This window comes from Eremothecium sinecaudum, chromosome IV (genome assembly GCF_001548555.1).
Source record: "Eremothecium sinecaudum strain ATCC 58844 chromosome IV, complete sequence".
Lineage (NCBI taxonomy): Eukaryota > Fungi > Ascomycota > Saccharomycetes > Saccharomycetales > Saccharomycetaceae > Eremothecium > Eremothecium sinecaudum.
The window spans coordinates 445,736-457,809 of record NC_030895.1 but is presented as its reverse complement, the minus strand read 5'-3'; the positions used below and the strand labels follow the sequence as shown (position 1 = coordinate 457,809).

Here is a 12,074-nt window from a genome sequence, read left to right as displayed (position 1 = left end):
ACTGAAGCAAGTGATAGAGAAGACTCTCGATTTCAATCGCTTTTCCAGTATATCCAGATGCTCCATCTGATAACGTTAAACCTTTAGTCAGCTATAGGGTTCGACAATACTAGGTCCCTAGGCACAGTATTGCATCCAGGATACTTATAAGCCCTTATCGGATGATACTTAGGTGGCGGAGTTCCATTCTTAAGTTCATACTGAACATAGCACCGCTAATCTATCTCTGTTTGTTAGGCATCCATATTGAGAAAGGCTTATCAGGCACAGAACCCTAACAAAGCTCCCGAAAGTCAGCACTGCTAAGCAATTCCGGCTATCAAAAAAGCTTCACGTATTTGATCTATAACATATTAGTAACCAAGATCTGTGTATCCTCTTTGAGAAAATAAGAGTTTACACGAGTATTCGTAACCATGTATTGGCTACAATAGGTTTATTAACGAGCTGTAATCACCCGACAGGCATAAAGAGAAAAATATGCTGATTCCTTATAGAAGGTCATCTTCTGCTTCAGCAAGAGATTCCTTGATCTGTAAAAGAACACTTGTTTTCCATTTGTCAAGTTTGTTAAATTTGTCAAACTCAGTTACATGAGCCGTAAACCCTTCAACGTCAGATTGTTTTACATCCTCAACGATCTGAACTAGGAAATCGTTCTCATGTGACGCTCCAAAGGAAGGGTCCTCCTGTTTCGCATCGGACACAGTCTTCTGTGCAGCCACGGTATCCCCAGCGGCAAGATAACACAGGGCTACTTTCAAGTAATAGTCTTTTAATGCCCACTGCGAAAGCCTATTGCCGAGGGAATTGGCAATAACCTTTTGATATAATTCTGCAGCACGTAGGTGCTGGTGATCAAGGGTTAATAAATCAGCGCATTTTAAAAAGGCTTTGTTCGACAATGCCACAGCTTGGTCTTGAAGGTACCAGTCACCCGCGGTTTCGTAATTATTGGTCGCGGACTGATAATCCTGCAAGTCCATTTCCTGAATTTCCGCTAGCTCGTACTTAAAGTACGCTCCTCGGCGGAATTGACCCTTACGTGTAAATATGTCGACAGCTTTATCCAAAGATTTACATGCACTCGCAGGATTCGACTTTTTATAGCACTTAAATGCCTCTACAAACATATTTCCCGCCTCGTCCTCATTGTTTGCATCAATCTGACACTGTGCAGCCCGTATAAAGGTATCGCCGGCCTTTTCTAACTGCTTCGATAACCTATACAAATTTCCAGCCTCAACATACAGTTCAGCTGCTTCTTCCAATCGGTATCCATCCCCTCCTGAGAGCCACTTCATGAACCCAGCAGTTGGCTGGGCTTTTTTCTCCGCTTTCTCAATCAGAATCTTGGCTTCAGACTCGCTCATTCTCTAATAATTTGCTTATCGCTAATGTTTTTGGAAGTAATAATCACCATGTTAACGGTTGGTGTTATTATCCACGCTGGGGGGCGTGAGTTACCCGGCCGAAGCAAACCCTGTCTGCCACAGTTCGGCCTTCGTCACGGTGACTTCCGGAACCCACAGCGAAATCCTTATCGGGCGATGTTTTGGCCTTACACAGTTTCAAGAACAATCATAAGAAAAGAAATGACGCACTGAGTATTGTCTGAGTCACATTTTAATTGGCCAGATATAGATCAACGGTCATTCACTAATTTAGGGGAGTTTCATAATTGGGGCAAGACAAACAAATCCCATCGGTTTTGCCGTGGCCTTATCGCGTATGACTCCATGAGATCGTAACTGTCTACGGTAGATCGTATAAACTAGGTTGAACTGTTGTTACCTACTAATAGAGAAGCAAGCAGTGATGTGCTTAAACCGCTATTATTTGTTTATTGTGTGGTCAGGCTTTAAGTATGATGACCAAGTGGAAACATACATAAATAGCGACTTAATTTGTAATTGGCATGATGCTGCTCGATGTCATCGTAAATCTATAAGATAATAATTTCTGTGGTTGATGTCAGAAAAGATCAACTACACTGTTAGTGAGAGTTCAGGCAGGGCAGGCCGGCAAGATGACGGAGACTTGAGTTCAGATTTAATACGTATAGAAAGAGAGGCGACCGCTCGCTCTCTAGAGTATTCTCCGACGACTGAAAAAGGGACGCCCGACCTGATCGAGGAGGAGGACGAGTACACTCGGAAAGTCGTTGAAGATGACTCACCGTACCCAGAGGTTAGGGCTGCAGTGCCCTCGTGTGATGACCCAACGGTGCTCCAGAGCACTGTTCGGGTTTGGGTACTTGGGTTGTTCATGACAACGTTGGGCTCTGCCGTGAATATGCTGCTTTCTATGCACAGGCCTTCCATTACGATCACGGCTTTCATTGCCTCGCTTGCAGCCTGGCCAATCGGGTTGCTGTGGGCCAAGTACGTGCCTGACGTTAAGTTGTTTGGTAAGTGGGGGCCATCGCTAAACCCCGGACCATTTAATGTGAAGGAACATGCGCTTGTGACGATCATGGGGAATGTGTCATTTGGCGGTGGGTCTGCGTACGCAACAGATATTCTGTTGGCCATGCACATTCCGCACTTCTACAACAGGCAGTTCTCCTGGATGTTTGATTTCTGCGCCGTCATCAGTACACAATGTATCGGCTTTTGCTTTGCCGGATTGTGTCAGAAGATCTTGGTTGCTCCTGGATCTATGATCTGGCCGACGACGCTTGTTACAAGCACATTCTTGACCAATCTGCATATCAATCAGAATTTCGATCACAACACCTGGAAGATGTCCAGATTGAAGTTTTTCACCATTGTACTTATTGCAGGCTTCATTTACTACTGGTTACCTGGCTACCTGTTCTCCGCGTTGTCGTACTTCGCGTTCCCAACTTGGTTTGCTCCTAAAAATGTCCTTGTGAACCAGATCTTTGGTGCATCGACAGGATTGGGGTTAATTCCGATTACGTTCGACTGGAACCAGATCTCGGGATACGTTGGATCACCGTTGGTGCCACCAGTCGGTGTCATTTTGACTATCCTAGTGTCCATCGTTAGTATTTATTGGATTTTTATTCCAATTATCCATTACACCAACATCTGGTACGGAAAATATCTTCCAATCAGTAGCAGTCAAACCTTTGACAGGTTCCAAAATGTATACACTGTGTCGAAGGTCGTGAACCCTAACTCTTCTTTGGACCTGGAAGCTTACCGTAATTACTCCCAATTGTATCTGCCAACAACGTTCGCTGTCTCTTATGGTATGTCTTTTGCATCCGTGACATCTACTGTCGTACACACATTTTTGTTCTACCGGGGACATATAATGCAGGCTCTACGGGCAGTAAGGAATGACAGTGGTGATGTGCATAACCGGTTGATGAGGAACTATAAGCAGACACCATGGTACTGGTATGTTGGCCTGTTATGTGTTTTTTTCCCATTATCCATAATCACCATTACTGTGTGGGAAACAGAAATGCCTATCTGGGCTCTGCTACTGGCTTTGTTTATAGCCACATTCTTCTTGATCCCTGTGGGTATTATCTATGCAGTTACAACTTACGCCGTTGGTTTGAATGTGATTACCGAGCTCATTATAGGTTACTTGTTACCTGGTAGACCCATCGCCATGATGTTCTTCAAGACATTTGGCTATATCACTAACAGTCAAGCGCTAACCTTTGCCGCTGATATGAAATTGGGCCACTACATGAAGCTGGCTCCAAGAACTCTATTCACTGCACAATTCGTTGCCGCAGTGTGGGGTGCTGTTGTTCAGGTTATGGTGTTGAGATGGGCTGAAGCTAACATCGATGGTTTATGCTCTACACACCAAACCGGTGGTTTTAGCTGTCCTGCTGCAACTGTCTTCTTCAATGCCTCTATAGTCTGGGGTGTCATTGGTCCCGCCAAAATGTTTTCGAGAGGTCAGCTTTACGCAGCATTGAATTACTTCTTCCTCGCTGGCGCAGTTCTTCCTATTGTTAACTGGTTGATCTTAAACAAGTGGCCAAAATCTTTGGACCGCTGGGCCAGAATCCCACAGTTTTGTGCAACTCATCTCTTATGGCCAATTTTCTTCACTGGTACAGGTATGATCCCACCATCTACGCCATACAACTATGGAGCTTACTGTATCGTAGGTATCGCATTTGGTTATTATGTTAGACGTTACAGGTTCCACTGGTGGACAAAGTACAACTACACGCTAAGTGTAGCGTTGGATGTTGGATTAGCGGCTTGTATATTGGTGATGTTCTTTGCTTTGACTGTGAGAAATGTAGACCCTCCACGTTGGTGGGGTAATACTGTTATTGAAACCCTTGAATACAATAATGAGGCTATTCAGGTCCGCTTGAAGGACGGAGAATACTTCGGTCCATCTTCCTGGAAATAAGAGAGTCCTCTTGTTTGGGCTTTAGTATTAGCTTTCTAATGGAAGTAAAGATAGAGAAATTGTTTAATTAACCGATATAGCTTTAACCTATAATTTAAATACCGCGGGTCGTATTTGTAGATCGAACATTCTCGCTTTGGTAATCACCTAGATTTGAAAATTACGTAAGAACTCCTCCAGGATCTTATAGAGAAACAATTCATAACCATGGACCCGTAGCATTTAAATATGCAACCAAGACCTTTACGAATATACATACCATGTGGGTAGGAGCTGTATTATCAGCATAGCCATCATGAGATATGTTCTTCAATTTACTGCATAGCCACTAGATGTACTATCTATATTCTTAGTCATCCGCTCCCCATTGGTGTTGCAATGTTATTTTGTTATCCATTTTATAGATAGCTGTAGTGACGCATCCATTTTCTAGGTAACTTCGTTGATGTTTCATTAGATGCTACTGACTCAGTTACAAGGCTATTCGGAAAATAAAACTCCTTTATCAAACTTTCAATGACGACTGTAAAATTTAGCTCTTCGATAATTACGAGTTAATCAAGAATCAAAAAACTCTGCTATCAGTAATTAAACTCCAATATATCCACAGATGCTGATTAGTGACTGCGGGTGTCTATATATTACCTATAGTTTATGTAATACTTTTTGACATCTGGCGCTGCGATAGCCTTTCTACGTTGCTGGGTAATAGTCCTCAAAACTATCCTGAAGTTACCTTCACAATATAATATACTACTGCATGAGCTACAAGAGTTCTGATTTTCAAGCAATAGTAAGATTATTTTTGTATTCTTAATCATAGTATTGTCCCTTCCATCACGTGTGAACAGTCATTTTGGATGTTAAAATCTCAATATAGTTCTAAAAAAATTGGTGAAAAAATCAAACGCTATCAATTATTACTGATGTCGGAATTCCTATCTTTTTGCAGTTCGTTTACTCTGGCCCAGTGACATCGGTTAATTAGTTACATAATAACTACTGATCACATCACATATCGCTAATAAATGAATACTGAAGTAATAGTTCTGGTGCTAGTGCACAATTAAGATCGTAGCCTAAGTCTGAATTAGTTAAAAATCTTCTTTATTAATAATATACACTACGCTACTCACATACATGCATAGGTCATTTACTACTTGCCCAAGGTAATTCATCGAAATGGTCTGGAAATCACGCAGAGATCGTAGTGGCTCTTCATAACAAGAACAGAAGAGAATTCAGACTGCTAAATGATGCTTGTCCAAAGTTGGGATCAAATCACGGCATTTAAACATGATAGTTAGGGTCTATACAACAGTTAAAAATTTGGACTATAGTCCTTCAAACTTATTGATACCATGGTGATGGTTATCGACAAGTGGAGCTTTCTTCTTATTGACGTTTTTCTGTTCTTGCTTCCTCTTTTTCTTAGGAGGTTTTTCATTGGATATATTCCGTTCTTCTTCACTTTCGACGACAACAAGATCCTTATCTAACTCAGCAATGAGCTCTTCCCGTGATAAACCGACAAGTTCCCCTTCTTCTTCGGAGTCTGACGCTACTGAATCCGAGCCCCCACTATCATTTTCAGCTGAAGAATCTAACTCTTCATCGGAAGAGGAAGCGGAGTTCGAATTATTTGACTCGCCGTCAACTTCCTCGCTATGAACACCAGATTCAGGGGCTTTTTCAGAAGAATCCCAAAGTCTTACGGAATCCATGCCACCAGAAAGTAACCTATAGTCATAGTCCAAGTCCAAATAAGCAACCTCGTCACTCTCACTGTGGTTTCTAATTTCAACGCACTTACCAATCTTCATATTGACTTTATAGACTTTTCCATCGGAACACCCACACCAGATAGAGTCATCAGCTTGCAACGTCGGGATGATACAGTCTATACTTTCGCCCTTCTTGATTTTTATCCTGGTCAATTGATCCATTAGGTTGTTCTTTTTAGGCTTCCAAACGGTCAATACACCTTCTCCCATACCGCACACTAGCATTTCACCATCTTCAGGATCAACAAAAGTCCCACATAAAATTTCATCTTCCTGGTCGTCGCTCAAAAATACATTATCTCTAGATTCCTTATCGTCATTAGGCTGAGAAACTTCGCCTTCTTTTGGTTTCCTCGAGTCCCAGCTGGCAAGCGTCGTTTGACCCAGAGAAATATATTTGTACACAGACTTGCCAACGTATTGGAAAATATCGTTTATGCCATCTCCATTATGTACATTTTTAACAACGTTCAACAACTCCAGTTTATTACTATCATAAATTTCAATGTTTCCTGATTCGGTACCTAGAAGCAGAAAGGGATGAGTGGAAGACTTCACCATCTTAGTGTACTTTACTTTTGGATCGTCTGATAAAGTCTTCTTCTTAACGACTTTTCCTGTTAGAGTGTCCGCCTTTTTAAGGACATTATCTGTCCCAATTGAATATATACAGGATCCGTCGCTCTCAAAACAGATATCGCGAACACTGCCCTTATGCCTTCTACACTTCCACAGTAGTTCTACTGATGGGGTTTTATAATGCTCTTCTTTACTAGGGACATCAACAGTTTCCCATAGGTTCACTGTTTGATTATCTTTATTCTCAGACGAATTGTACAACTTTTCATTGGCTCTGAGTAATTTTACAAGTCCAGCAGCATCATATTGATGACAGTACATGTGTCCCGTAGCCATCCCTGCAACAATAAGCGGCTTATCGGGATGACAAGCTATTGCAAAGAGCGGTTGCTCATATTTGAACTCCAAAATCGGTACTCCGGTAGGCAGCAATCCTAGCGTATTCTTGACCTTCTTCTTACCCATAATAAACTAAAAAGACCCCGCAACTGTAAATCAACGATGAGCAGCAGGACAGTATATATAAAATCCAGGACTAAAATTTTTATCCCTAAGAATCATCCAACAACTATGAGGTGTTAGGATGTTATAATTTTATCACCACTACTGCCGTTAGCGCGTTCTATAATGCTCTGCACTTGTGGTTCCAGGTCTGGAAACTCCTCTGATATCTTATCAGCCAGGGAGTCTCGTAGCTTCCTAAGTGCATGCATCTTTGCTCTTTGGTACTGGTTAGATCTGCGAATCGCTTCAACAAATTCTCTTGTGTAAACATCTGGATTCCTACCATCTTCAATATATTGCAAAACTTCCAAAGGAATATTAATACTCTTTAACGGGGAGTCGGGGTCACATGTTTGTTGATTCAACTGTCTTATGCGTTCTACATTTCTCTTAAGATTTGTTACCATCCCTTGTGTAGATTCTTGAGTACCAGGGAAATCATATACAGAAACACCCAGTTCAATGAACGACTCTATAATTGAGGCGAGGCGTAATTCTAAGTCAGATAAACTTGCCTGCTGCTTATTTATATCTTGTTGATCCATATTTATTGTCACTGTTTATAGCCACCGTACACTGCTTGTTCAAGGTTGTGGATATAACTTGATAATTATTTCCCATATTAATTTAGTTCATACATAATTACTAAGGCAGCTAAAAGAAAGGCAAAAAACAGTATGAAAATAACCACTCAATGATCTCAAATATTGGCTACCAGATGACGTTAATGCAATTCTAGGGACCGTTAGATTTCTCACGTGACTTCAATACTATGGCTGACAAGCGAACGACATTGCATGGAGAAGTATCGAACGTTTTTGATAAAATGCATTAGTAACGTCTGACTATATATACTTACTGCCTGACAAATGCAATTCGATATCTGCTTATTTCTTAGTGCATCTAGGTTTTTTGAGTTTATAAAGATTTAACTATGCTTACTACTCACACGCAGACAGAACTAGACCAAGAGTATTCCCTAAATGACGGCAGTAAGGTAACAGCCGCACAATTGCGAGCTTGGGATAAGGAACTAGGTCTTATGAAATCCCCCGAGGATCGGCTTCGTTGGGCAATTACTATGTTCCCAAACATTTACCAGTTGAGTGGCCTTGGTCTAACAGGACTTGTCATCACAGATATGCTATCGAAGCTGACGTCAGGACAAAACGCCGTTCCAATGATCTTTATCGACACTCTACACTTATTTCCCGAAACCCTGAAATTACTTGGAGAAGTCAAAAGCAAATACTACAAGCCTTGCCCTGATAAGGTAAACGTATTCCGTCCGTCAGGTGTTGAATCTGAGGAGGAATTCGCGGCGAAGTACGGATCAAAGTTGTGGGAAATTGACCAGATGAAATATGACTTTGTTTCTAAAATCGAGCCTGCTTATCGGGCGTATAAGCAACTGAAAGTTAGTGCGGTATTTACTGGTCGTAGGCGTTCACAACAAGGCGACCGCGTGGATTTACCCTATATAGAACTTGATCAATCCAATAGTGTAATAAAGATTAACCCATTGGCTGACTATGAGTTTGCAGAGACCGAGTCATATGTCCTCAAGCATAAAGTACCCCGGAATGAGCTGTTAAAATTGGGTTTTAAGTCAATTGGAGATTATCATTCCACTGAACCTGTCGGTAATGGTGAAGATGAAAGAGCAGGTCGTTGGAAGGGGAAATCCAAGACCGAATGTGGGATTCACCAAGCTAGTAAATACGCTGCATTCCTAAAGGAGCACCAAAACAATTCAACCATGTGAGATGACCAACTCCGATTTACTGCGTTTCATTTTTGTCCGCACAATTATGTGGCAGAAATTAACATTCGCTTATACAAGGCAGTGCTAAGAAATGAAACTCCCTGCTAAGCACACAATTCTTGAGTCAATGGGTCTTGATTCTTCATATACTATGCTACGCATCGTGTTCAGCTAGGGCTATAGGGCCACTACGTGTCTTTTGTAATGTGAAGGTCTTGTGGACTGTCTAGGGGTAGCTGGTTGCCTACACATACCATATTAGTAAGCTCTCATTGTAGCAATAGTAGGTCAATAAACAACTTTGGCTTTACCTTAATTAAGTCACAATAGGTGACTTGGATAATGTTAGGATCTGTGGCTAACAGGTTTGATGTGTTTTACACTACCTATGTAATTAGAAGTATTCACATTCCCAAGCTTTCTGCTCTACAATGTCCAATGAACATATAAATACGGTCGTGTTGACAGAGAAGAGTTGGCTCCCATGCTTTGAAATGAAGGCCAGTGAATTAATTTACTTTATCCAACCCTTATAATCATGAAGATCAATTTCCTACGTATTTTCGGTACATTTGTCGCAGCTGAGGCAATAGTTGTTTCTCCAAGTAAATCTGGCCGCGACGACCATGATGTTGCTCACCCAGTTGCCAAGCTAGCTATGCCAACAAGACGCCACACTATCAAGAAGAGAAGAATTATCCAACCTTCTGGTGAAGTTGAAGAGATCTTGTAATCTCCTCATCGGTCGAAACTTGAGCTCGTATTTAAAGGTTGATTGTTCACCGAGTGCTAGTACCTACTTTTTAAGTGAGTTGCCATATCTCCGGATTGGCTTGTATACAGTGCAAAATACGAGTAATATATGACAATTATACTTACAATGTGAGATATATTTTTATTTTCATAAGTGTTCTTGTAGGTGCTTTAATTACAGTTATGTAGCGGCTTCGTGCGGTTGAGGCAGCTTCGAGTAAGCACCCTTTCTGCTACCGAATTTTTTATACCATTGTTCTCTTGGCTCTGGAACACAAGTGCCTGGCTCTGGAACGTAAGTGCCTAACTCTATATTATCAGTGAAATCCCCCTGACCAAGTGGTTGCGCACCGAACATTCCAATGAGGATTGGTGGCTTGTCTTGGTCCCGCAAAATGTAGTATACAACAACTGATACCATAGTCAAGCTCAATGAAGCTAGCACCATAAATGCCAATGCTCCAAATCTTCCTCTCCCTTTTAAGTCCGCGGTTGATCCGTTGCTACTATTGTGATCGTGAGTTCCTTTCCCATGGGAATAGCTGATCATTGTTCCGGAATTCATATCAGCAGTTTCACTCTTATCTTGAACAATTTTAGCGCGGTTCCTAGCGATATCTATTAATCCTGCACCAACTCTGCCAATATTGTAAGGAACCATATGGGAAGCATTGTAAACGGAGATAAAAGTCAATCCTCTATCCTTCTGAATAATTCCGACTGGCGTCCTAACTTGCGTATCTCTATTTTCATCAACCCAATCGTATTGTTTGACGTTTTCTGTGAACCCTGTTGAACCTGCCCATGTTAAATCTCGTATTATGGCTTCAATACCGAGATTATTGCAAACAATATCCTTATCACCGTTGAATAAAACAATTTCCAATCCAGATTCTAAAAGGTCAGGAAATAGGTGTATTGACGGCTTAGAAGAAGGACTCCCCAAAATATCAAGAATGTCCCCATTGCATTCTACCCACCTAGAAACCTGCGTCGAATCTATATGAAGTGCGTCTAGAACACCTTCAATGTCAAAGAATTTCGCTATGTTTGGGAGATCTGGTGGCCAGTCCATACCACAACCTGGATACGAAGCCCGTAATCTATAGTCGTAGATATTAATACACTGCTCATTGACTGGGGCTTTACGATCTAAAAGCAGTTCCAGAAGTATATTTAAAATTTTGTCACACTGCTCGCTCTGAAAGTTGGGTGATCCACTATTGATCGCATTCTGGCATTTCTCTTGCTGTTGTAAAATCACATGCAGGTTATCGTGTTTTCTGCTTAGGATACCCTTTTTCATAAGGAATGGAACATACGATAAACTTTGCTGGTCAGGTGCAATCCAACCGTTACCAATTAGCAGCCTGTCCAAATTGAAAAATGGCACTCCATTCTCGGAGTTCTTATTATATTCTAACATGCTATGCGCAAAATATGGTATATACTGGCCGGCAAACGACTCACCGGCAAGAATCAACTTCTTAGCACGATCTTCTGGGAATACGGTAAAGTAATTGATCATAAACGCAATAAAATCTTCAGAGACTGCTTCTAGATTATCATGATAGCTCTTAAAAGGTCCTCCGATGGAAAAACCTGTTCCAACTGGTTGGTCTATAAACAATATGTCCGCCTTTGTATGCCATGACCCGTCATTAACATACAGTTTCCCAGTCTCATCAACTCTAAAAGGTCCTAATTCGAGAAACACACCATCAATGGAAGAGCACCCGGGACCGCCATTTAACCACAATACTATTGTATCACTAGTATTTTCCTTCTTTTCACTAAACCTCCAAAAAAATAACTTCCCATCATTTGGTTGATGGTCATGTAACTCTAGCTGCCCTGCATACATTTCAGGAAGGAAATCCTTTGGAATACTTGAAACACCTGGAAGTAATTCCTCCGCTACCTTGAAGTGCTCCTTCGAAGGTAGCGCCTTCACCAAAAGCATGAGCGCTGGCAATAGCCATAAAATGCTTCGAAGGGCCATTTAAAGGAAAAGGAAGGTAGATATAAAGAAACAGCCCTAAACAGCAATGCCAGCGAAAACAGTTGCGAAAAATGAGATCTTCTATAGTATCTGCAAATCTGCAAGCTTGTCAATAGAGCTTTCAGTGATGAAAAGTCCAACGTTATCATTCTAAACATAACAATTTGTTAGGCCGTTACTACGGCTAGTATCATACGAATTATGAATCACATGACCAAATCTGTACAAAATCTTTGACCATGCAACATGGAAAATAAATTTAGATATCACAACTACCAAAGCCTGCCATTTTATTATGTAATTTATTCCCTTTCTTCATAATATATAT

The 12,074-nt window shown here is 41.3% G+C and overlaps 6 protein-coding genes across 6 annotated transcripts; 2 read left to right on the top strand and 4 right to left on the bottom strand.

Moving 5' to 3' along the window:
- Positions 1–491: 491 nt before the first annotated feature.
- SEC17 (alpha-soluble NSF attachment protein SEC17) lies at positions 492–1,373 on the bottom strand (the record flags this gene model as incomplete). The annotated part of the gene is made up of 1 exon (XM_018132012.1): positions 492–1,373. The coding sequence occupies one exon, from the start codon at positions 1,371–1,373 to the stop codon at positions 492–494; it is 882 nt and encodes a 293-aa protein (XP_017987410.1).
- Positions 1,374–1,971: 598 nt separating this feature from the next.
- OPT1 (oligopeptide transporter OPT1) lies at positions 1,972–4,359 on the top strand (the record flags this gene model as incomplete). The annotated part of the gene is made up of 1 exon (XM_018132013.1): positions 1,972–4,359. The coding sequence occupies one exon, from the start codon at positions 1,972–1,974 to the stop codon at positions 4,357–4,359; it is 2,388 nt and encodes a 795-aa protein (XP_017987409.1).
- A 1,334-nt stretch (positions 4,360–5,693) lies between these two features.
- On the bottom strand, positions 5,694–7,187 carry JIP5 (Jip5p; the record flags this gene model as incomplete). The annotated part of the gene is made up of 1 exon (XM_018132014.1): positions 5,694–7,187. The coding sequence occupies one exon, from the start codon at positions 7,185–7,187 to the stop codon at positions 5,694–5,696; it is 1,494 nt and encodes a 497-aa protein (XP_017987408.1).
- Positions 7,188–7,300: 113 nt separating this feature from the next.
- On the bottom strand, positions 7,301–7,771 carry NUT2 (mediator complex subunit NUT2; the record flags this gene model as incomplete). The annotated part of the gene is made up of 1 exon (XM_018132015.1): positions 7,301–7,771. One exon carries the CDS (start codon positions 7,769–7,771, stop codon positions 7,301–7,303), a length of 471 nt encoding a protein of 156 aa, XP_017987407.1.
- Positions 7,772–8,160: 389 nt separating this feature from the next.
- MET16 (phosphoadenylyl-sulfate reductase (thioredoxin)) lies at positions 8,161–8,991 on the top strand (the record flags this gene model as incomplete). The annotated part of the gene is made up of 1 exon (XM_018132016.1): positions 8,161–8,991. One exon carries the CDS (start codon positions 8,161–8,163, stop codon positions 8,989–8,991), a length of 831 nt encoding a protein of 276 aa, XP_017987406.1.
- A 934-nt stretch (positions 8,992–9,925) lies between these two features.
- AW171_hschr42302 (S10 family peptidase) lies at positions 9,926–11,746 on the bottom strand (the record flags this gene model as incomplete). Its single annotated transcript, XM_018132017.1, has 1 exon — positions 9,926–11,746. One exon carries the CDS (start codon positions 11,744–11,746, stop codon positions 9,926–9,928), a length of 1,821 nt encoding a protein of 606 aa, XP_017987405.1.
- Between the last annotated feature and the right edge of the window lie 328 nt (positions 11,747–12,074).